This window comes from Microtus pennsylvanicus, chromosome 3 (genome assembly GCF_037038515.1).
Source record: "Microtus pennsylvanicus isolate mMicPen1 chromosome 3, mMicPen1.hap1, whole genome shotgun sequence".
Taxonomy (NCBI): domain Eukaryota; kingdom Metazoa; phylum Chordata; class Mammalia; order Rodentia; family Cricetidae; genus Microtus; species Microtus pennsylvanicus.
In genome coordinates, this window is record NC_134581.1 from 3,902,218 (window position 1) to 3,924,127 (window position 21,910).

The window sequence follows — 21,910 nt, forward strand, 5'->3', positions numbered from 1 at the left end:
GAGCAGGCTCGCACATACTCAGCCAGCATGACTGAGCACACAGAGCAGGCTCTCACATTCTCAGATAGCATGACCGAGCACACAGAGCAGGCTCGCACATTCTCAGATAGCATGACCGAGCACACAGAGCATGCTGGCACATTCTCAGATAGCATGACCGAGCACACAGGGCAGGCTCGCACATACTCAGCTAGCATGACCGAGCACACAGAGCAGGCTCGTACATTCTCAGATAGCACGACGGAGCATGACCGAGCACACAGAGCAGGCTCGCACATACTCAGATAGCATGACCGAGCTCACAGAGCAGACTCTCACATTCTCAGATAGCATGACCGAGCACACAGAGCAGGCTCGCACATTCTCAGATAGCGTGACCGAGCACACAGAGCAGGCTCTCACATTCTCAGATAGCATGACCGAGCACACAGAGCAGGCTCGCACATACTCAGCCAGCATGACCGAGCACACAGAGCAGGCTCGCACATTCTCAGATAGCATGACCGAGCACACAGAGCAGGCTCGCACATGACCGAGCACACAGAGCAGGCTCGCACATACTCAGCTAGCATGACCGAGCACACAGAGCAGGCTCGTACATTCTCAGATAGCACGACGGAGCATGACCGAGCCCACAGAGCAGGCTCGCACATACTCAGCCAGCATGACCGAGCTCACAGAGCAGACTCTCACATTCTCAGATAGCATGACCGAGCACACAGAGCAGGCTGGCACATTCTCAGATAGCGTGACCGAGCACACAGAGCAGGCTCGCACATTCTCAGCTAGCATGACCGAGCACACAGAGCAGGCTCGCACATACTCAGATAGCATGACCGAGCACACAGAGCAGGCTCGCACATGACCGAGCACACAGAGCAGGCTCGCACATACTCAGATAACATGACCGAGCACACAGAGCAGGCTCGCACATGACCGAGCACACAGAGCAGGCTCGCACATACTCAGATAGCATGACCGAGCACACAGAGCAGGCTCGCACATGACCGAGCACACAGAGCAGGCTCGCACATACTCAGCCAGCATGACCGAGCTCACAGAGCAGACTCTCACATTCTCAGATAGCATGACCGAGCACACAGAGCAGGCTCTCACATTCTCAGATAGCATGACCGAGCACACAGAGCAGGCTCGCACATTCTCAGCCAGCATGACCGAGCACACAGAGCAGGCTCGCACATGACCGAGCACACAGAGCAGGCTCGCACATTCTCAGATAGCATGACCGAGCACACAGAGCAGGATCGCACAATCTCAGCTAGCATGACCGAGCACACAGAGCAGGCTCGCACATTCTCAGATAGCACGACGGAGTGACTCCGCTGCCCTAGGTTCTAGGCTGGGTAACCGGTGACGCCCTATGCGTGAACTCAGGTATTTTCTAAGATAGTGGACATACCAGGCATTCAACTGCGCATGTATGTGATGGGGATGGTTACCAAGCCCCAGAAAGGCTTTAGATGCCATGCTATAATTTTTTGATAAGGGTGTTGGCCTAAAATACAGACGTTAGTAAATTATAGGAATAGTTTCACACAGGAAGCATTGGTTCCTGGCTTGACTATTACCTTCCAGTTCCAGAGCTCTCATTGGTCAATCACAACATGGTTAGGATCACAACTCCCCAATCCAACAGCCTCTCCAGCCCTCCCACGTCCCAGTGGCTGTCCGTAAAGCAACCTCACCTTCCGACTGCCTGTAGAAAGTCGAATCGCTTCCTGAAATGCTCCCTTCATTCTCCAGGGTCGGTTCAAACAATCCTGCTCCTAGGGGAGAGAAGAGCACGGCCATGAAAGGTCTCTGATGAGCAAGGATGCGTTTGAGCCACAGAGCTGGTGCATTGCCCATGGTGATGAGTTTGATGGGCTCTCTAAATGCTACCGTGATCTGGTCTTTGACACGACGTCTCTCTCTGCACAATGGTTTTCAGTGCAGCTCAATCACAACTGCCTTCTAATATCTTCTGCTATGGCTTAAGTATATTTTCTTTCCAAGCTCACAATCAACTCTGACCTTCAACCTGATGGTATCGGGAGAACCTGCCCCTGTATTAGTGGGCTAATGTTATCTTGGAAGTGGGCTTATTATGAATGACCCCTCCTTCTTTCCTGGTCTTTCATGTGTGGCCTGCCTTTTTCCCTTCCACCCTGGATGACACAGCAAGAAGGTTCTTGCCAAGGGGCTGGAGAGATGGCTCAGTGATTAAGAAGAAAGCTTTATTGCTCTTCCAGAGGACACAAGTTCAGTTTCCAGCACCCACACCAGGAGGCTCAGTCTGTTACTCCAGCACTGAGGGACCTGATGCCTTCTTCTGGACTCTGTAGGCACTACACTCGTGCCTGTGATTGTTTACACACACACACACACACACACACACACACGGGAGGGAGGGAGGGAGGAAGGGATGGAGGGAGGGAGGGAGGAAGGGAGACAGACAGAGAAGCTTTGCCAGACTCTTAACCTTCCAGCAATAGGCTTCTACTGTTCCTAAGTTGTACAATCTTGTGTATTCTGATAAGCAGCCTCTGTTGGACTAAACCTTCTTTGGAGCTAGTATTGGGGAAAGGCAGAGCCTCGGGGTGAAGCTGGGGACGTGAGGCTGGTCTGTAGGTCTGCACAGTACCTGTGTGTCACCTCAGCTGGGGACGTGAGGCTCGTCTGTAGATCTGCACAGTACCTGTGTGTCACCTCAGCTGGGGACACGAGGCTGGTCTGTAGATCTGCACAGTACCTGTGTGTCACCTCAGCTGGGGACGTGAGGCTGGTCTGTAGGTCTGCACAGTACCTGTGTGTCACCTCAGCTGGGGATGTGAGGCTCGTCTGTAGATCTGCACAGTACCTGTGTGTCACCTCAGCTGGGGACGTGAGGCTGGTCTGTACGTCTGCACAGTACCTGTGTGTCACCCCAGCTGGGGACGTGAGGCTGGTCTGTAGGTCTGCATAGTACCCGTGGTTCACCTCAGTATGTCACCTCTTTGGCCCTTGACCTCCCTCCGTACCAGAAAAACAGGTACATGGATGGTACCCCGTTGCATGAAGGGGCATCTCACTCATCTCTAGATGGAGGCCACGGCAGTTTTCCTAACAGTTGAACAGTTGCCCTGAACTAATGGTCTGTCACCCTTGTCCACTGTAGAAGCATCGTGTAATGCAAGCTGAGAAAAAGCAAGGGAAGCCACTGCATTTGACCTCGCATGACTTCTGCTTCTCTCGGTTAAACACACCTCCCCAAGAAGCTTGAAAGAGTCTAACTGGGACCACGAAAGGCCCCATGACTTCCAAGCAAGATGCCTCCATCCTGTCTCCCCGTTATTTATGCAGCAGGCATAGTTTTAGATGAGACACAGCCAAAGACTTCATTGAGAACATGGCAATATAAAATAACGACAGTAAAAAGCTGCAATTGAGATAGATGAAGTTCTTTTCCTTTCCCTGATTCTCATGGATAAAAAGCATTTACCCACGGCAGCAGCTCTGAGCAGAGCTACTCTGGCAGAAAAACACAGCTTCAGAATGGAGCTATGTAGCTGACAACTGCTTCCTCCTCCTGGCCGTCTTCAGAGGACCGAGGAGTGCTGTCCTAACTGTCTAAACACAATGTAGGCTCCCCAGGAGGACACCGACACTCCTGTGACTTGAGAGGATGCTGGATTCTGAGTCTGGTAAACAGAACCCAGAGTGTGAAGAATGTAGGATAGGGACCTGGCATAACCTCTATGAGGAAACAACTTTCTGGTGTTTTGTCAGCAGGCTGGGAAGGTGGCTCAGTGGTCAGAGCACTGCCATACAAGCATGAAGACCTGAGTTCAAATCCCCAGGATCTGTGTAAGAAGCTGGGTGTGGCCTCGTGTGCTTGTGACCCCACTGCTGTGGAAAATGGAGCTGGGAGGAACTGGTGGGTCCTGCTGGCCACCAGACTGGTGCCAGGTCAGTGAGAAGCCTTGTGTCAAGGGAACGAGAGAGGGCTAGAGAGAGAACGCCATGTCTTCCTCTGGGCTCTCACGTACGTGTGCACAGGTGCAGGGACACACACAGATGACTTCTAAAACTCCATGATTAAAACCCCTACAGGAATGTTCAGAGCCCATTCACTGGGGAGATGACCTGGGAAAGTGTTTGTTGAGGCTCTGAGCTCGATTCCCAGCCTTTTAGGCTGATCACGATGTTCGTGCCTTTAATCCCAGCTCTAGGAGTTTGGGGAGACGGTGGCGGGAAAGAGACAAGTCGGCCTCTGGGGCTCCCTGGCCAGCCAGTCTAGCCTACATGTTCCTGACCTGGGAAAGACAGCAAGGTAGACACCTTTTGAGGAAGGAGGCTAGAGGCCCGCCTCTGGCCTTCACATGTGTGTGCACACATGTGCTCTCACATCCACACACATGTGCGTTCACACACACACGGAGACATTAAAAACAAAACCCTAGTTAAAATGTGACACTCCATGCCACCTGCCCTCTTTCCAGAACCTGCCATTTAAACAAGTTTCTCTGTCCCTATGAAGAACGTGTACCCCAAGAACAGGGCCTCCAAGCCCAGCCTTCTCCCCTCATTCCCAGCCACCAACACCTCCAGAGCGCAGAGAGTAGGGTACCTAGGATGTCAAAGCAGGCGCCGCTCTCCAGACGGTGTTTCCGGTACAGGTTCTTTAGGACCTTGGCGCTGCCAAAACGCTTGAAGCGGCTCTTCACATTGCTGTAGAACCATTCCAGAGACTGTGTCCTCAGAAGCCTGTTAGATGAGCAATGGTTAGTACTAAAGAATAGCTACAGTGCTTAGGGGGCAACCCCCTCCACAAAGAGGTGGCATTTGTGCCTCACGAAACCGACCCGGCCTGGCCACTACCTCTGGCTGTGGAGAGCAGTAGAATGAGGCTGAGCCCTGACCTGCAGGCTCCTCACTGGATGCTTTGGGGTCCCGCTACCTCTCACCATGGCCTTCTCTATGATGGAGACCTTTGGTGGACCAAGCCTCAGAGAGGTAAGCGAGGCTATCAGCCATCAGGTGGCCAGAGATGCACAGGGCCCCTGGCTGAGAAGCTAGACTCACCTGAGCCTACCCAGGGAGTCAGCAGGTGCTTGTTAGTTTAAGCTACTAAGTTCTGTGTGGTTTAGTAACGCAGAAAATCTGACTCACAGAAACGCCTGTTTAACAGTGGGCTGTATAGTTGGTACTCTACCATATTATCAGGCTTCTCACCCAGCTTGGAGAGGTAGAACCCATGAGCCAGCAGAAGGCTCAGGACTCTTTCTCTATCAGCAGGAAGCACCATGGGAAAGGGGTTTTCTGGTGAGCAAGGCAGCTGTGGTGTGCAGACACTGACGGAGACTCCCTCACGTCTGGTAAGGACGGACGCTAAAGCCCTTCTGGTGGAGGAATCACTTTTGTTACTTTTTAAAATATGAATGTAAAAATACATTCTCTTTGGAGAATATAAAGATTTCCAGGTTAAAAGGAAAAAAATTCCAAATTCAACCAAGGAACAAGCCAACACCAGCGTCTTGTGTGAACAGCATCCTTGGGTTAGAGCCTGGCCTGCAGAAGCCCTTGTGGTGTTCTTATTGCACGTTAGGCCTTTTGCTCCATCCAAAGCTGAAGCAACAGGAAGCCCCAAAGCACAGAATCAGAAGACAACCTAAAATAACCACACTCTTTCCCTTTATAAAAGCCACCACTCTGCGGCACACAGCAACTGTCAAGCCCTTCAGGAGCTGGTTGTGTGAGCACTTTTTCTAATTTCTGTTTACACAGAATGACTCAGCTGGTAAACATTGTGTGTTTTCATCCCCAGACAGACGAGAATCCTAATTCAAGCTGAAGAATAATGCCGAGTAATTAGAACCTCGTTAGAGCCTCACCTAGGAACGCCAGACTGCTTGAGTGGATGTAAAAGGCACCCTTGTGAGAGCTGTCCGTATACAATTCTGTTCAGGTCCTAGATGCTAATGAGGAAGCCAGGTGTCCCCAGATCCCCAATGCAGCAAGACAGGGCACCTTGTGGAAGGAAGCCCCAGGATTTCCCTGCCCTGGGTGGGTTGGTCTTGGGGCCAGCAGCACTTACTCCACCCAGAGGTCTAGCAGAGAAGTGTAATCCAGCCAGGCAGGGCTTGGTTCAAATCCAGTCCTGCAGCTCTCTCTGTTCCCCAGGTGGAGCTGGTGGCCACTATCATGGGTGTCACCTGGAAGCTCGGTGTGAAGGCACAACCCCGGTCATCCACTTTCTTGTCAGTCTTGCTGGGTTACAATTCATGTTACAGCAAAATTCTCAGGACATCACAGCCTGTGCCCAGGGACCTAGCAAAAGTTACTGGATGTTTTAGAAAGTGGAAGGATTATCTTGTTGGAAACTTTGATAACAAGAGACAGAGCGATAGCTCATCTCATCCCGTCCCAGTTCTCTAACAAAAATGAACCAGACTGGCTAACATACAGTTAGAGAGCTGGACAAAACCACTAAAACCAAAGTCAAACGCAGGTGCGATAGTTATAAGAAAATGACATCAAAACACTATGGCCACACACTCAAGTCTTTGCACTTGGCCAGCTTCACCAATGACCCCCGAGGGTGGCAATACACTGACATTACTTCTCTGGTAGGACTAGAGAATGTTACACTTACTAGCCATGTCCGAATTCAAGTCTCCTTCGTCACACACCACTAAGGAGGCAGAAATAAGAGGAACTGAATAAGATTCTGAAGTCTGCAGGCGTGTGAAGTATTTGCCCCCCAGGAAAGAAAGGAAACATTTCTGGGGATCCCTTTACAGTATTGAAGAAGTGTTGCTGTTCCCTCAGAATGTGACCAGCCACTGGGCTGCATTTTGTCCATTACTGCCCATGTGACCGAGAGTTACTGATTGCTCGGGGTCTTGTCTTCCTTACTTAAAGGAGCCAAAATTTATGAGGCACATGGACAGACTTAATGCACTGGCAAACCAACTTCAGGCTTTGGATACAGTAAGAACCATAAAGTGATAAGGGTTTTTTTTTTTTCAATCTCCAGAACCCACATGCTAGAGGCAGAAGAAAGACTCATATGTGCCCTCTGACCTCACATATGCACCATGGCATAAGGACAGGTACTCATATGCATCCCCCCCACATGCACATAAACTATGATTAAATTTTAAAAGCAACGGATGCATCCCATGATACAAAGGAGCTGCCTGGAACTCCTGGTGTGGTCCCCTGTAAGAAGCAGATGGTACTTCAGCCAATTATATGCTTTGGGGAAAGGCCGCTTCTCAGGGCCTCTCCCTGTATCACAATACAGTGGGATAGATAATGATACAGAGAGATGGATACTACAAAGCAACCATACCCCGAAGAGATGGCTAAAACCAAAAGTCAAGGCAATGGAATAGAACAGAGAACCCAGAATTGAAGTCGCCATTTCCTGCATACAATCACTTCTAACGAAGGCACCAGAAACACACAGCAGAGAAGAGACAGCGTTGGGCATCCATGCACACAAGGCTGGAATGAAGCCCTTATCTCTCGGTCCATGAACCATGATCAAACACCCAAGGAAATAACCTGAGACAATGAATACACTGAAAACCAGAGGAGCCATTTCAAGACATTGTGATGAAGGCGATAACTTTTTAAATAAGATCCCCAAACATACGTACAAATATATGTGCAAGGGCAAAAACAGGCCAATGGAATCAAACCAAGACAATTCGGCACACATAGGTGACACCTTGCAAAGCAAGAAAACGACTATAAACCATAAACTGTTCACCCAACAAGGCTTTAAGACCCAGAGTGCATAGAGAACAAAAAAAAAAAAGCCAAAACCAAAACCAAAACAAAACTTGGGCAAAAAAGGGCAAATTATTTGATGTGCCAGAAGAATTTGATAACCCCCTTACAACGCCTTCACCGGGTTAGAATGGCTGTGGTAAAACAGACTGGCCTGGCGAGATGGCTCAGCGGAGAGAGGCGCTTGCTGTCAAGCATGAGGACCTGGAGATTGATTTCTCCAACACAAAGTTGTCCTCTGACCTCCACAAGGATGTTGTAACATGCATCCATCCACTCACAATAGTAATAAATGAAATGGAATGAAAAGATTAAAAATGCTGAGGAGAATGCAGAGAAAGGGGGACTCTTACAGGCTATAGGGCAGGGTATGGAGAATGCAGAGAAAGGGGGACTCTTACAGGCTATAGGGTATGGAGAATGCAGAGAAAGGGGGACTCTTACAGGCTATAGGGCAGGGTATGGAGAATGCAGAGAAAGGGAGACTCTTACAGGCTATAGGGCAGGGTATGGAGAATGCAGAGAAAGGGGGACTCTTACAGGCTCTTGACAATGTCAATGAATATAGGTGCTATAGGGCAGGGTATGGAGTCCCTCAAGATCTAAACGAGAACCACCATGTGGCCAGACGTTCCATGGTGTTGTTCTAAAGGGATACAATCAGTGAATCAAAAGATGCCTGTGTGCCCATGCTTATTGCGGCACTATCCATTACAGTCAAGATTTGGAATCAAATGAGATTTTAATTAATAGATGAATAAAGAAAATCAAGAATTTGCACACACTCGAGCATTAATCAATCCTAAAGATGAAAGCCTGCCCTCTGAAGCAACACCAACCAGACTGGAGGATGAGACACTGACTGACAAAAGCCGGACACAGAAGGAGAAACACAGGTTCCCACTCACGTGGAAACAAAAATTGACCTCACAGACGCAGAGAGAACAGAGGTGACTAGAGGTTGAGGGGGTTGGGGGAGTAGACATTGTAGTCGGAGGCTGCTCTTTCGTTTCCTGGCTGCCCAGACCCGAATATTCACACAGAAATTGTATTATTACAACATTGTTTGTCCTATTAGTTCAGGCTTCTTATTAACTAACTCTTACATCTTAAATTAACCAAGTTTCTATTATTTTATATTTTACCATGAGTCTCGTGGTTTGTTACCTCTTGCTTCTTAGGCAGCTACATGGTGTCTGCCCTTTTCGGCAGCTACATGGCATCTCTCTGACTCTGCCTACACTCTATCTCTATCTCTGTTCTGATTTCCTGCCTGGTTTTACTCTGCTAAGCCATTGGCAAAGAAAGCTTTATCCATTAACCAATAAAGGCATCACATAAACAGAAGGACTTCTCACATCAAACAGAGCTTGTATAACAGGTCTAATTACATAGGAGTAGTAAGATCTAACTACCCATGGGACAGTCAGGTGGCTGCATGTCACAGCAATTTATTACATATTTTAAAAAAGAACAAGGAGAGGTGCTGATGAGTCTCAATACAAAGAAGTAATAAACATTTAAGGAGACAACAATGCTAAAGACCCCAGTGTGACCAATACACAATGCATATTAAATTAGCACTCAGTGTTCTATACACAAATGTATCATGATGTCAATTAAAAGTCTTAATAAAAAAGAGAAGGGGGAGTCTGAGACTGATCCGTGCAACCCACATGGTAGGAGAGAACCAACTCCTGAAAATTCTTCTCTCGCCCCTACACATGCACTGTGAACAAGAAGCACAGTCTAAATAATCTTATAACAATTTCTACAGAAGGTGCAAGAGCTGAAGAAACGGCTCCATGCCATCTGCCAGTACAGATCTTGCAGAGGACCAGAAGTGGATTCCCAACACCTGCATTAGCTGGCTCACAACCACCAGTGACTCCAGTTCCAGGGCATCTGGCGCCCTCTTCTGGCCTCAGTAGCACATGCATTCATGGGCATCCACACCAACCTCACACATATGCATAATTAAAAAATGAAATACAATCTGAAAAAATGCAGAGTCCATGTTCTTGTTATTGCTATAGTCCTTTTGGCAAGACTCTTAGCCTTAGAAACTTCCAGAAACCTATGGACTGGTGTGTGGCAGGAAAGGAGCTTTGTGGGAGACTGGAGTCCTGCATTATTAGGTAAAGACTATGACACAGCATGACCCATGAAGATTAAGTGCAGATTAGCACTTATTCTTTATTTGTCAGAAGTAACCTGAAGTAAGAAGATTTAGCCATGTGGATCTGGAAATCAGCTGCCCTTGGTTTAGCTGCAGCATCTTATACTCTTGAGCCAAGGTGTCTTGTGCAGAAGAGCGTGTAGCCTCCTGTTAATGAGTATGATCCACAGAGACCACTAGCAAAACCAACCAGCGCACACACCGTCCTTCCCTCAAAGGCCTTGACAGCACTGACTTTTCTCCCTACATCTCCACGCTCTTCTGCACAAGGGGGCAGAAGAGAAGCCACGCTCAGATGGTTCTCAGTTGATGGAACTGTTTAGGGAGGATTATAAGGTGTTGTTATGGAATAAAAATTTTGTACACTGTGAAGATTTGTCACTTGAATTGGTTTAATAAAAAGCTGAATGGCCAATAACTAGGCAGGATTTTTTTGGTGCAGAGAGAATGCTGGGAAGAAGGGTGGAGACGCAGAGGGTCACCAGCCAGAGATGGGGGAAGCAGAGGAGCAGCATGGGCGGTACAGAGTAAAGACAATAAAACCACGAGGCGGAAAGCAAACGAATAGAAAGGGTTTGTTTAAATTATAAGAGCCAGGTAGAAACAAGTTTAAGCTATCAACTGAGATTTCATAATTAATCGTAAGAATCTATGTAATTTTTTGTGAGCTAGTGACCCAAAAACACAACCTTCCTACAAATGGTGCTCGTTATTTGGCCGTGTGTGTGTGTGTGTGTGTGTGTGTGTGTGTGTGTGTATATGACCTGAAAAAGATTTTTAAAAATGTTCTAAACACACACTAATGGCGCCAAACACAACATCCTAGTATCATGGTTCTCATGTTGGTCACATCTTCCGCCCGCTGTCTGCGTGCCTGAGCAGCCAGTGTGCCATGAGCTGAACCACATGGTGGGTTTAAGGTCTTGCTCATGCAGACAGAAAGGTTACAGATACACAGTAAAAAAAAGTTTCAGACAGAAAAAGACCCTATAAATAGGTTGCAATGTGTTTAACAATGTGAGTAGTCTTAAGGAAAAAAATTAGGTATAACAGGCATAGAAAAATATAGTTTATATATATCATATATATGTGGGATATATATATATATAATATATATAAACTTTATATATATGTAAATATATATTCCTTCCTGGTTAATAGAGATCAGATTTGACCAGGGAAGACCTCCTGAGTATTTTGGCTACAGACAGGGGGCAGGAAGCCGGGCGATGGTGGCGCACGCCTTTAATCCCAGCACTCGGGAGGCAGAGGCAGGCGGATCTCTGTGAGTTCGAGACCAGCCTGGTCTACAGAGCTAGTTCCAGGACAGGCTCCAAAGCCACAGAGAAACCCTGTCTCGAAAAACCAAAAAAAAAAAAAAAAAAAAAAAAAAAAAGACAGGGGGCAGGAAGCCAAAAAATACTACAGGCAGATGACATGTAAGCTGATCCCTTGACACGGGAACAGCCCTGAGAAGAGATGAGACCTGATAAATCTTGTTGGCTACAGAGTCCTCATGACTGATCATTACATGCCATCCTTTCATATGGCATGCATTGAGATTTATATTACAGTTTGGTTATACAGTTCAAATGGACTTATAAAGTTGACAGACTATCTTCTTAAACATAAAACAAAACTATCTTTAATTGACTTGTGCACACTGCACATTCCACACATGTGTTAATGCAGATATATATATATATATATATATCTGCTGTAAACGGGTCTAATCTTTGAACATTGGCTCAAATTTTAATTTGAACTGTAATTTTAATTTGTGTTGATAAGGGAGGCAAAGGTCATTTGATCTGTTGAAGAGATATTTGAGAGGCTGGAGAGATGGCTCCTCTGTTAAGAGTGCTTGCTGTCTTGCAAGGAAGCTGAGTTTTAGTTCCTAGAACCCACATTAGGGAGCTCACAACCTACCTGCAACGCCAGCTCAAGGAGACCTGGCGGCTCCTTTTGGATTCCACAGGCACCAAATATACATGTGATGCACAAACAAACCTTCAGGCAAATACTCATACCATATATAAAAAAATACATAAATCTTTAAAAATAGAGAAAAAATTAATTACATGCATAGAAATGTTATAAAGAGACTTGTTGTTTTGCATGAGAATAAGGAGCATTAAAATAAAAAATAAAATAAAATAGTAAGCAGAAAACCTGGGGATTTTACTTTTGGCTTCAGGACCCTGAGGAATTTCCACAGTCCCTGCTGAGTGAGGAAAGTAACATTCCAAAATGGCTGATCACAAGCACAAAGTGTCCTGGAACACATGTCTTAATGGTTGCTGTTCACAAACATACGTGTAGGGTTAGTTTGGATTAAGTCAACATCCTTGAACATATAATGACATTCCCTCCCCAAGGTGCAGTCTCAGAGGTAGGGCAACATCAGAGAAGGCAGTTTATCAATACATGCTGGGCACCCCCTTTGCTTCATCAGTAGAAGCAAGACACAGCACCCTACTTGTTTCTGAGAAGCAGTCAACAAAGAGAGGCATAATTCCCATAGTCTATGAAATATCTTTCATAGTTCCCTTCTCAACACAGATACAGAAAACACAAACTGGAAACTCATGCACAAGTTGGGACAAAAGTGATCCATTTTGACTGAAAAACACCCCTAGTAACCAACAGGCAGCCTCTGGTAAAGGCTGTAATAATTGATCACGTTAAATTGTTAAATTTAATTGTTAAGGTTACCAGAACAAGCGATGTTCTTTCTGCCTAAGTCTTGGACAGAGATGAAACCCGAGAGTCTTGAGAAAGAATCAAATGGCAGGAGGCAGGTGATAGAGACCCCAAATCTGCCCTCTGTGTGTTCCTGGATAGAAGCGCCCCAATTAGAAGGTGACCCAGGCATCCCTTTAGAGAAGAGACGCGGGGCTCCGTGCAGAGAGTAATGCAGAGGGAAGGACTGGCTCACGGCACCGCCGGTTTCTATTACTGGCTTCAGGAGGAGGTGTTGCGGACTGTGAAATCTCAGCCAAGCCAGCCAAGAAAAGCCCATCAACACATGAGCACTGGGGAGAGAGCCGCCGAAGCTCACTTAAAGCCTCTGGGTTCATAAAACTTTGTAGAGAAAATTCACATGGGTTTTTACATTTATGTCTTTCACCTTTCTCTCTCTGCCAAGTCAAGACACACAGGTTTGAAACAATCCCCAGTGTGGTCCCGCCATGTGCTTCCTCCCTCAGCCACACTACAGGGCTTTGATGAGGCTCATAGTACAAACACACACCCCACAGCAGGAAGAAGGTGTCTGGATGAGAGCTGGGAGTCTTTCCTGTCACCCCCAGGTAAAGAAAAGCTCAAGTGTGCCCAGACAAACTCTAATACATGCACAATCAAGTGACAGATCCAACCCCACCCCTCGCTATCTCTGGGACCACAACATGTCTCTTTGCTTCTGTGAATTTTGGTATCTTTGTGTCTAAAATGATTACCGGTCAGCCTGTGCTCTGATTTCTACAGATTTTCATAACTTTATTTTCAGTTATAAAGTGTGTGTGTGTGCGCGTGCGCGTGTGTGTATGCACACATGTGGGCGCAGTGCCTACAGAGGCCAGAAGAGGGCATCAGATCCCCTGGAGCTGGAGCTCCAGGTGGTTGTAAGCAGCCTAACATGGGTGCTGGGCACTGAGCTAAGGTCCTCCACAAGCACGTCTCACACATCATATGTGCAGAAAGGTTTGAAAGATCCCAATTCTCTGGACTGTGTTGCATTGGGCAAAAGATTTGGACAATATGAAGAGACCAGAGCAAATGCTGCCCTAGAAATGGGCTCTCCTGCCCATGCCAAAAATAAACACAAACTCTGAAAAGATGCACATGGATGCAAATTCAAGGGCTGTGAATGACAAAAATGGAAAGAACTTAATGTTCTTCCTGTAAAACATGAATTCAGGGCATTTCTGCTCAAATGTAAATCTCAGAAAATGCTACTGATGTTCTACTTGAAAAATAAACAGAAACTCTGGGAAGGAACACAGGCCATTCAGTTGTAAATTAGTCCTGTACTACAGGAGACAGTGGCGCCCCCAGTTCCTAAGTCTCTTGGGTTGAATTCCTCCAAGTCCCTGAATTCAATCACCTGGGAAGAATTCAAATGCCCTGCTGGTATCCAGGTGGCGCCCAGGGAGCCAGGTTCCACTATGGCTCCATGTGTCTGGAGATGCTGACCACAGGGACCCCTGTGGGTCTTGGGATTCTGTGGCCACCCAATGATTGCTTACTTCAGAATGGAAGCTGTGGACATTGGCTTCCAAACACCACCTCCAGAGTGAGCCGGTCACAGACATGCATACAGGGTACACGGCCGGGGAGGTCACTTCTTATTTCCTTTCAGCATCCTCTATGAGGCAGGACTTGGGGATTTTGAAGAGAAAAATCATCTCCATCTGCACATGACCAAAAATATCTCCCAGGAGAAGCTCTGAGGAGACCGTTTGGAGAGATGACTGTCTGCATGTTTTCTCACCTCTGACCAGAGCTGAACCAGCACCCATCTTTCCTAACAGCTACAGACTTTTTGAGATCCTTGATTATGACGTGTGTGTGTGTGTGTGTGTGTGTACGTGTGTGATGGGGGAGAGTCTTCTGTTTTGTGTTAATTTCATTGGTTAAATAAAGAGACTGCCTCAGCCCTTTAATAGGGCAGAAAATTAGGTAGGCGGAGTAAACAGAACAGAATGCGGCGAGAAAGAAGCCGAGTCAGGAGTCGCCATGATTCTCCCACTCCAGACAGACGCAGGTTAAGATCTTCCCTGGTAAGCCACCTCGTGGGCTACACAGATTATTAGAAATGGGTTAGATCAATATGTAAGAGCTAGCAAATAAGAGGCTGGAATGAATGGGCCACACAGTGTTTAAAAGAATACAGTTTCTGTGTAATTATATCGGGGCATAAACTAGCCATGCGGGCGGTCGGGTGCTGGGGAAGCAGCCTCGCCGCTCTTATTACAACACGTGTGTGTGTGTGTGTGTGTGTGTGCACGTGTGTGTGCATTCAGAGGTCAAAGGACAGCTGTGTGCAGTTCTTTCTCTCCTTCTGCTTTTACGTGGGTTCCAGAGATCGAACTCACATTGTCAAGCTTGGCAGCAGGTGCTTTTTCCTGCTGAGCCATCTCACAGCTTGCCAGCCCTTTCTGAGCTCTTTAGAAAATAAATTCTCAAAAGAAAATTACCCTTGGTCATGGAGCCAGCAGACTTTGGTGGCGATCCTAACTCTCCTGCTTTGGAGTGGTAATACTGCTCAGACTAGGCATCCTACCTCTTCCCCTTCCCCCCATCTGTAGAGGGGTGACGTACCCACTCAGTACCTACCCTCTTCCCCATCCCCCCATTGGTAGAGGGGTAACCCACCCACGCACTTGGGATAGTACTCAGCACAGAGTCAGCTCTCACTAGTGTTAACATAGGAAAGTTGTGTATTCCCATGAACATCCTTTTGCTTCTTTGAGGGGGTGGAGGGCTCATTTATAAAGTCAACAGTTCAAGGTCTGAGCTCTGAAAAGGCTGGGAGTCTCCACGGCGACAGATGAGTTTTTTTTTTCTTGGTTCTTGGCAGGGCCACAGATACTAAAACGGAGCTGATCAGGAAGGTAAGGAGTGGGAGGCAGGACGGGCTGGGTGTTTTGCTTTATCCAGATGATAAACAGGGGCTTTGCCAAGCAGCAGGACTGTTCTGCCAAACTGCAGTTCAGAATGCCCAGAGTTTAGCTTATAGCTGTCATTTTAGAAAAAAGAAAAACATTGCCCAGTATTTTATCTGTGCAGAATGGAGACAGAGGCGGGGGAGGCTTCATATAGTGGAACCTCATGTCCCCAGCTGCTCTCAGAGAAGCTCACCAGGGCTGGGCATCCCTCAGTGCAGATCTCTGCACCCGATCATGGAGGACTTCTAGACTGAGCTGGCCACTCCCCCATTCAGAGCTGTCAGAGACCTTTACAAATAATCTCCATGTTCCTGTCATTCAGATGAAGGTTTTCAAAAGCATGGGACCCAAGTCACTTGAGCCTCTGCCTAGCTCCTGGTGACCCACAGCCAGAGCCCTGGGGACAGTCCCAGAGGCCTCTGATCATCTCTTCCACCCAGGGGAAGACCCAAGGTCTTCAAAAGAAAAAACCCAACCTCAAATCAGCTGCATGTTCTTGATGAGATTTTTTGAGTGTCTTGTTTTCCAGTACTCAGCAATAACATATGATGTGCTTGCTAATGCAACTTCAGGGGCTCTCCCAAAACAAAATGCTGGAGAGAAACGCTTGCGTGATATTCCTGAAGGTGCACCCCGTGAGAGCGTGATGTTCTCAGACTTTCCAAGTTGACATAGATTGACAGACTCTCACAGAGTCATGTGAACCTTGACCCAAAGACCCTGTCAGTAACTTTGAAGAAGAAAACAGAAATTTATAGACAATTATTTTGAGCAATACAAAGGCAGTTCTTCACACACAATCGGTTGCCAAAACCACTGTGCAGCAGTGGCACCTGGCGAAAAGCCTCTTCCCTTGGCACTAATATGCAGAAGCGTGAAGATAATAAAACGTTCCTGGAAAGTATCGGAAGAACGCTCCTGAAGTCTCATGTCCTTTTTTTGCAGTCAGCGGAGACTCCTGGTTTCTTGAGCCGCTGACAAATCTAATAATGAACAGCTACATTGTGAGGTCACATGCGTGGGTGACTCCAGGATCAAGGCATCCAGCGCCCTCTGGTGGACGTCACGGGCAAATTCACACGTGTGTCCCCTTTACCCTCCCTCACAGAACATACACATGTAACTTAAAAAAAAAACTTAAAGTGATTAAGTTCATATGGGGATTTCCACATTTCTGGAGTCTGCAAGCCCACATCTGGATGTCCCCTGTCTGGGGCTGAGGTGAAAGGCTGGTCTCCAGCTTGTGCACAGCACCTAGAGACACATGGCCCTGGAGATGCAGGTGTCCATGTGTGGTTTCATATGAATCGAAGCTGAGGCGCTGGATGCTGGGGAAATAGAGGTCCCTGGAACAATTCTTTAGAATAAGTTAAGTACCCTGTAGTGATATTTTGTTTATGTTTTAACAAATAAAGCTTGTCTGAAGATCAGAGTGCAGAGCTCAGCTACTAGAGGCCAGGCAGTGGTGGCGCACACCTTTAATCCCAGGACTCGGGAGACAGAGGCAGATGGATCTCTGTGAGTTCCTGAGCTACATGATATTGAATCTGTCTAAAAAGAGAAACAGAGCTCACACAAAGCTCTGGGATCACACATCTTCAATCCCAGCACTATGAAGGTAGAGACCGGAGCAATATGGCTGGGCCGAGAGAGGAATATAAGGCAGGAGGAAACAGGAGCTCAGGCAGTCTGAGGTTTAGTGGAGACAGATGCAGTCTGGAGAAGCTGTCCAAGGCCAGGACTGCCTCTTCGGTCTGAGCATTGTTGGAGGTAAAAGAACTCTCCAGTGGCTGGGCTCTCTGCTTCTCCAATCTTCCACATTGACCCTCTATCTGACTCTGGGTTTTCACTATTAAGACCAACTAGACTTCATCATGCTACAGTCCTCTGTCAACTTTCTCACATCCTCTATTGGCTAACAGTTCCTACAAGATTAAAACTTCCCTCTTCCATGGAAACCAGGCTCTTTAACACACAGGAGTTCCGGGGAGGTGGAACAACAGGATGTTCTAGGAGAGGGCAAACACTCTATCCTGCAGGGAAGCTCATCAAGGCAGGAAGTAAACAACTCAAAGTAGCTCCAGGAAGTCCCTAAAACTGAGCAGATTACCTAAGCCCCACCTTCTCCAAGAGCAAACCGTAAAGATGGCTGAGAGTCTCTGAGAAAAGCCCAGTGTTCTGGAAGACACAGAGAGAGCTGCCTGGGAGAGGTGTAGACCAACTGAACCACCTGGAAAGGGCACTCTCCAACCCACCAGTTGCCTGCAGGCTGTGCAGTATGCTGCAGGGCCCCAGCTTTGTGAGCTGTCACCATGCTGGTGTGGGCTCTCATGAGGCAGCTGTCTGTGAGTCATTTCTGCTTCTGTAAGTAAGCCCTCACTAATATCCCTATAAGCAACCTAAAAAAACCCTCCTGGCTTCACCAAGGTGGGTTCTGGTAGTATCTGTACTTTGGTCTGCTGTCATTTAGGGTGAGTAGACATTTGTTCCTGTCTCCCCAAGGATGGTGTTATACAACACCTCATGTCCCCTACTGTCAAGCACAGCCACTTTAGCTCTTGTGCCCACCGAGTACAGCCTTCAGCGCTTCCTCTTCCCACAGGTCCCTAAGTGCCCCACAGAGCAGTCTCTGAATTACTACAGGAAATGATCCTCTGGTGCTTTTAAGGTCATTCTGAGAGCAGTTCATACCCCAGGCAGGCCTGGCGGGCATCCTTATGACAGCTCACACCCCAGGCAGGCCTGGCAGGCATCCTTATGACAGCTCACACCCCAGGCAGGCCTGGCGGGCATCCTTATGGCAATATAACTTTCACTGTGTAGACGTAGCCCACTTATAGGAATTCATTCCTCTTCCCAGAGGGAAGCAGAGAAACTTAAAAGCCTTCTTTTTTGTGTCTGGTGTTGATTCTGAGAGCTTTGTGTAGTCCAGAGGGATGACTCAGAATCACCTTCTGTATGTGTTCCTGCTGAGCTCAACAGCCCTCACGCTGGGCCTGGTGTCTCCAAATCAGGTCATGTTTCTCCAGGTTGTACCTCTGCCCATCACCCCCTTTGCTGTGCAGAAACCCTGAGGATTTACAGGTAGCTAGTCCCCTCTGATGCCGGGAAGGCAAACCTTGGTTCCCATATTCTTAAAAAAAAATTATTCTTGCTGGGCAGTGGTGTTGCATGCCTTTAATCCCAGAATTTGGGAAGCAGAGCCAGATAAATCTCTATGATTTTGAGGCCAGCCTGGTCTACCAAGTGAGTTCCAGGACAGGCTTCAAAGCTACAGAGAAACCCTGTCTCAAAAAAACAAAACAAAAACCCTCTTATTTAATGCATATGTGCATGTGCCTGAGTGTATATTAAAAGCATCAAGTGAATACAGAAGCCCCCAGGGGTCAGAAGAGGGTGCCAGGTGCCTGTAGCTGGAGTCCAGGCAGCTATGAGCCAGTCACCCTATATGAGCGCTGGGAATTGAACTCAGGTTCCTTAGAAGAGCAGTAAGTGCTCTTATAACCATGGAGCTGCCTCTCTAGTCCCAAGTTCTTTTCTCTTTCCTATTATTTTTACTTAGTGTATGCCTTGTATCTGTATGTGTGTATGCTCCTTTGAGTGCAATTCCTGCAGAGGCCAGAAGGGGGTGCTGGGAACTGAATTCAGGCCCTCTGAAAGGGCAGGACATGTTCTTAAACACGAAGCCATTCCTCTAGCCCCAGTGTCCTCTTTTAAACTAAGGTTCTATGAGCCCTTTTGTGAGAAACTTGAATTCTTAGTATATGTTCTCCTTTTCCTTGTCTCAGCTTTATTGATGTATAACTGGTAAATGAAACTGTATATATTTAAAATGTATAAATATATACATTTTATGACCCTCATATACATTAGGAATGAACACATCCTGAATCTTACATAGTTACCTTTCTTTCCTTTCTAAATTTTGTTTTTTTGTAATATGCTTATGATATACCCTCTAAACAACACCTAAATATAAAATATATTATTGATAGTCTCACCAAACTGCATTTTAGATTTCATAATTTGTCTTATAACTGAAAGTTCATACCCTTTGATCAAAATCTTCCCATTGCTCTTTGTTGCCCTTTCTTCTATCTTTATTCCTTTATTTATTTTTTCTTATAAAAAGTTTGTGTATGTGAGTGTGGTATGTGAGTATGGGATGTGAGCACATGTATGTGTAGGTGCACCCATGTGTAAGTGTGTGGACAACAGAGATGATCCGTGACTGTGAGCACATGTATATGTAGGTGCACCCGTGTGTAAGTGTGTGGACAACAGAGATGATCCGTGACTGTGAGCACATGTATGTGTAGGTGCAGCCCTGTGCAAACATGCGGACAACAGAGATGATCCGTGACTGCGATCACATGTATGTGTAGGTGCACCCGTGTGTAAGTGTGTGGATGACAGAGATGATCCGTGACTGTGAGCACATGTATGTGTAGGTGCACCCGTGTGCATGCGTGTGGACAACAGAGATGATCCGTGACTGTGAGCACATGTATGTGTAGGTGCACCCATGTGTAAGTGTGTGGACAACAGAGATGATCCGTGACTGTGAGCACATGTATGTGTAGGTGCACCCATGTGCATGCGTGTGGACAACAGAGATGATCCGTGACTGTGAGCACATGTATGTGTAGGTGCACCCGTGTGCAAACATGCAGACAACAGAGATGATCCGTGACTGTGAGCACATGTATGTGTAGGTGCACCCATGTGTAAGTGTGTGGACAACAGAGATGATCCGTGACTGTGAGCACATGTATGTGTAGGTGCACCCGTGTGCATGCGTGTGGACAACAGAGATGATCCGTGACTGTGAGCACATGTATGTGTAGGTGCACCCGTGTGCAAACATGCAGACAACAGAGATGATCCATGACTGTCCTGCTGCCACTCTCTGCCTCCTTCCCTTGAGACAGTTCTCTCACTGGACCTGGAGCGAGGCTGTCAGCCAGCAAATCCCACTCCCCCATGTCTGCAGCACAGAGTATTGGGGTTACAGGCAGGCATAGCCACACCCAGCTTTTACATGGGTGCTGCGGATTTAAACTCAAACCCTCACACTGGGGCAGCAAGTGCTCTGACCCACTGAGGCGTTCCCACCCCATCCCTTTTCTCACTTAAAAAAGCATCTGCATGCGCACGGCACCTACACTGAACAGCTCATCTCTGGAGGCCCCGTCTGCTCCCGCATCCCCTCTGTGCGCCCAGGAGCCATGAGTCCAGGGCTTCTCAGCTGATGTTACTGAAATGCATGCCTTCTCCACAAAGATCTGCAGATGCACCCTCCAGCTGTCTGGTTTTGTACAAAAAAAAGCTAAAGTTTACCTGGAAATCGGCTTGGAACTGGTCAAGACGGTTTTGGAGGAAAGGAACAGAAGCAGAACACAACTCACTCCCTCGACACTTTATAACACCTAATACAGACGTGATGGGGTCACACAGCTCAACTAGCAGATCTGGGGATGAGAACAGTGGACACAGAAGGAGTCCCCCACTTTCATGACACTCAAACAGGAAGTGAATACCCGTGACACAAAAGAACTGGAACAACCTGTTCTCCACACTAACACAACTGATGTTCGAGGAAGGCAGTGCAGCTCCTGGGGAAGCAGGCCATTAATGTTCTGTGGCCCAGAGTCCTTCCGCAAGCCTGCTGGTGCCAACATAATTAAAGGAATTGTTTAACTGTCGAAAGTGTCCTACAAGGCTTCAGTGGGAGCAGTGTGATCGCCTGTGCAGTCAGAGGCTACACAGGACATTTCAGGCCCACTCCTCTCTATAGAGGAACACCAGCCTCCAGCTCGTTCTGCTCTTCTTCCTGGGTTAAAGATTCGCTCTCAGATTGAAATCTTGCCCCCTCCCCTCCTAAAAGTGGTTTACATTGCTTGACTTCCACTCCAGGGCTGGAGGTCCACGGGACATGAAAACGACATCGAGCACGAAGAACTGAGCAGGGGACCAGAGGGGACCTTATGAGGTCTCTGAGTACATTCCTGGGGAACACCAGCTCACAGCGTGATGGGTGGAAGTCAACCTTGGCATGTCTCCTTTGGTACAGCCCGGCTGTCTCCTAAGCTAGGCTCTGTTCTCAGGGCACGAGGCAGTTCTGGGCAGGGTAACCTGCCTGCTGCAGTGTTGAGTAGCTGCTTTGCAAACACTAACGTGGGAGTTGTGGGGTCACCAGCAGCTGAGGGCCCGTGGAGGCCTGCCCATCTGAGATGAAAGGGTCTAAAATTCTGCTGTTTGGGGGAGACAGCGATGAAGCTGA

General features: G+C 47.4%; 1 protein-coding gene across 2 annotated transcripts in view; it reads right to left on the bottom strand.

Annotated features, from left to right (window-relative positions):
• The window catches only part of Myrip (myosin VIIA and Rab interacting protein), a 189,117-nt gene that overhangs the window by 54,979 nt on the left and 112,228 nt on the right, over nucleotides 1-21,910 (bottom strand). The window contains exons 1-3 of one of the 2 annotated variants that reach the window (XM_075964135.1): nucleotides 12,674-12,889; nucleotides 4,610-4,746; nucleotides 1,707-1,787 (exon numbers count right to left, since the gene is read on the bottom strand). Coding sequence is in view for 1 of the 2 variants with exons in the window: in XM_075964134.1 (XP_075820249.1) it covers nucleotides 1,707-1,787; nucleotides 4,610-4,746 (218 nt within the window). In the remaining variant the exon portion in view is untranslated. Of the gene's footprint in view, nucleotides 1-1,706; nucleotides 1,788-4,609; nucleotides 4,747-12,673; nucleotides 12,890-21,910 lie in introns of those variants that run through there. The other variant, XM_075964134.1, reaches the window with a different exon arrangement.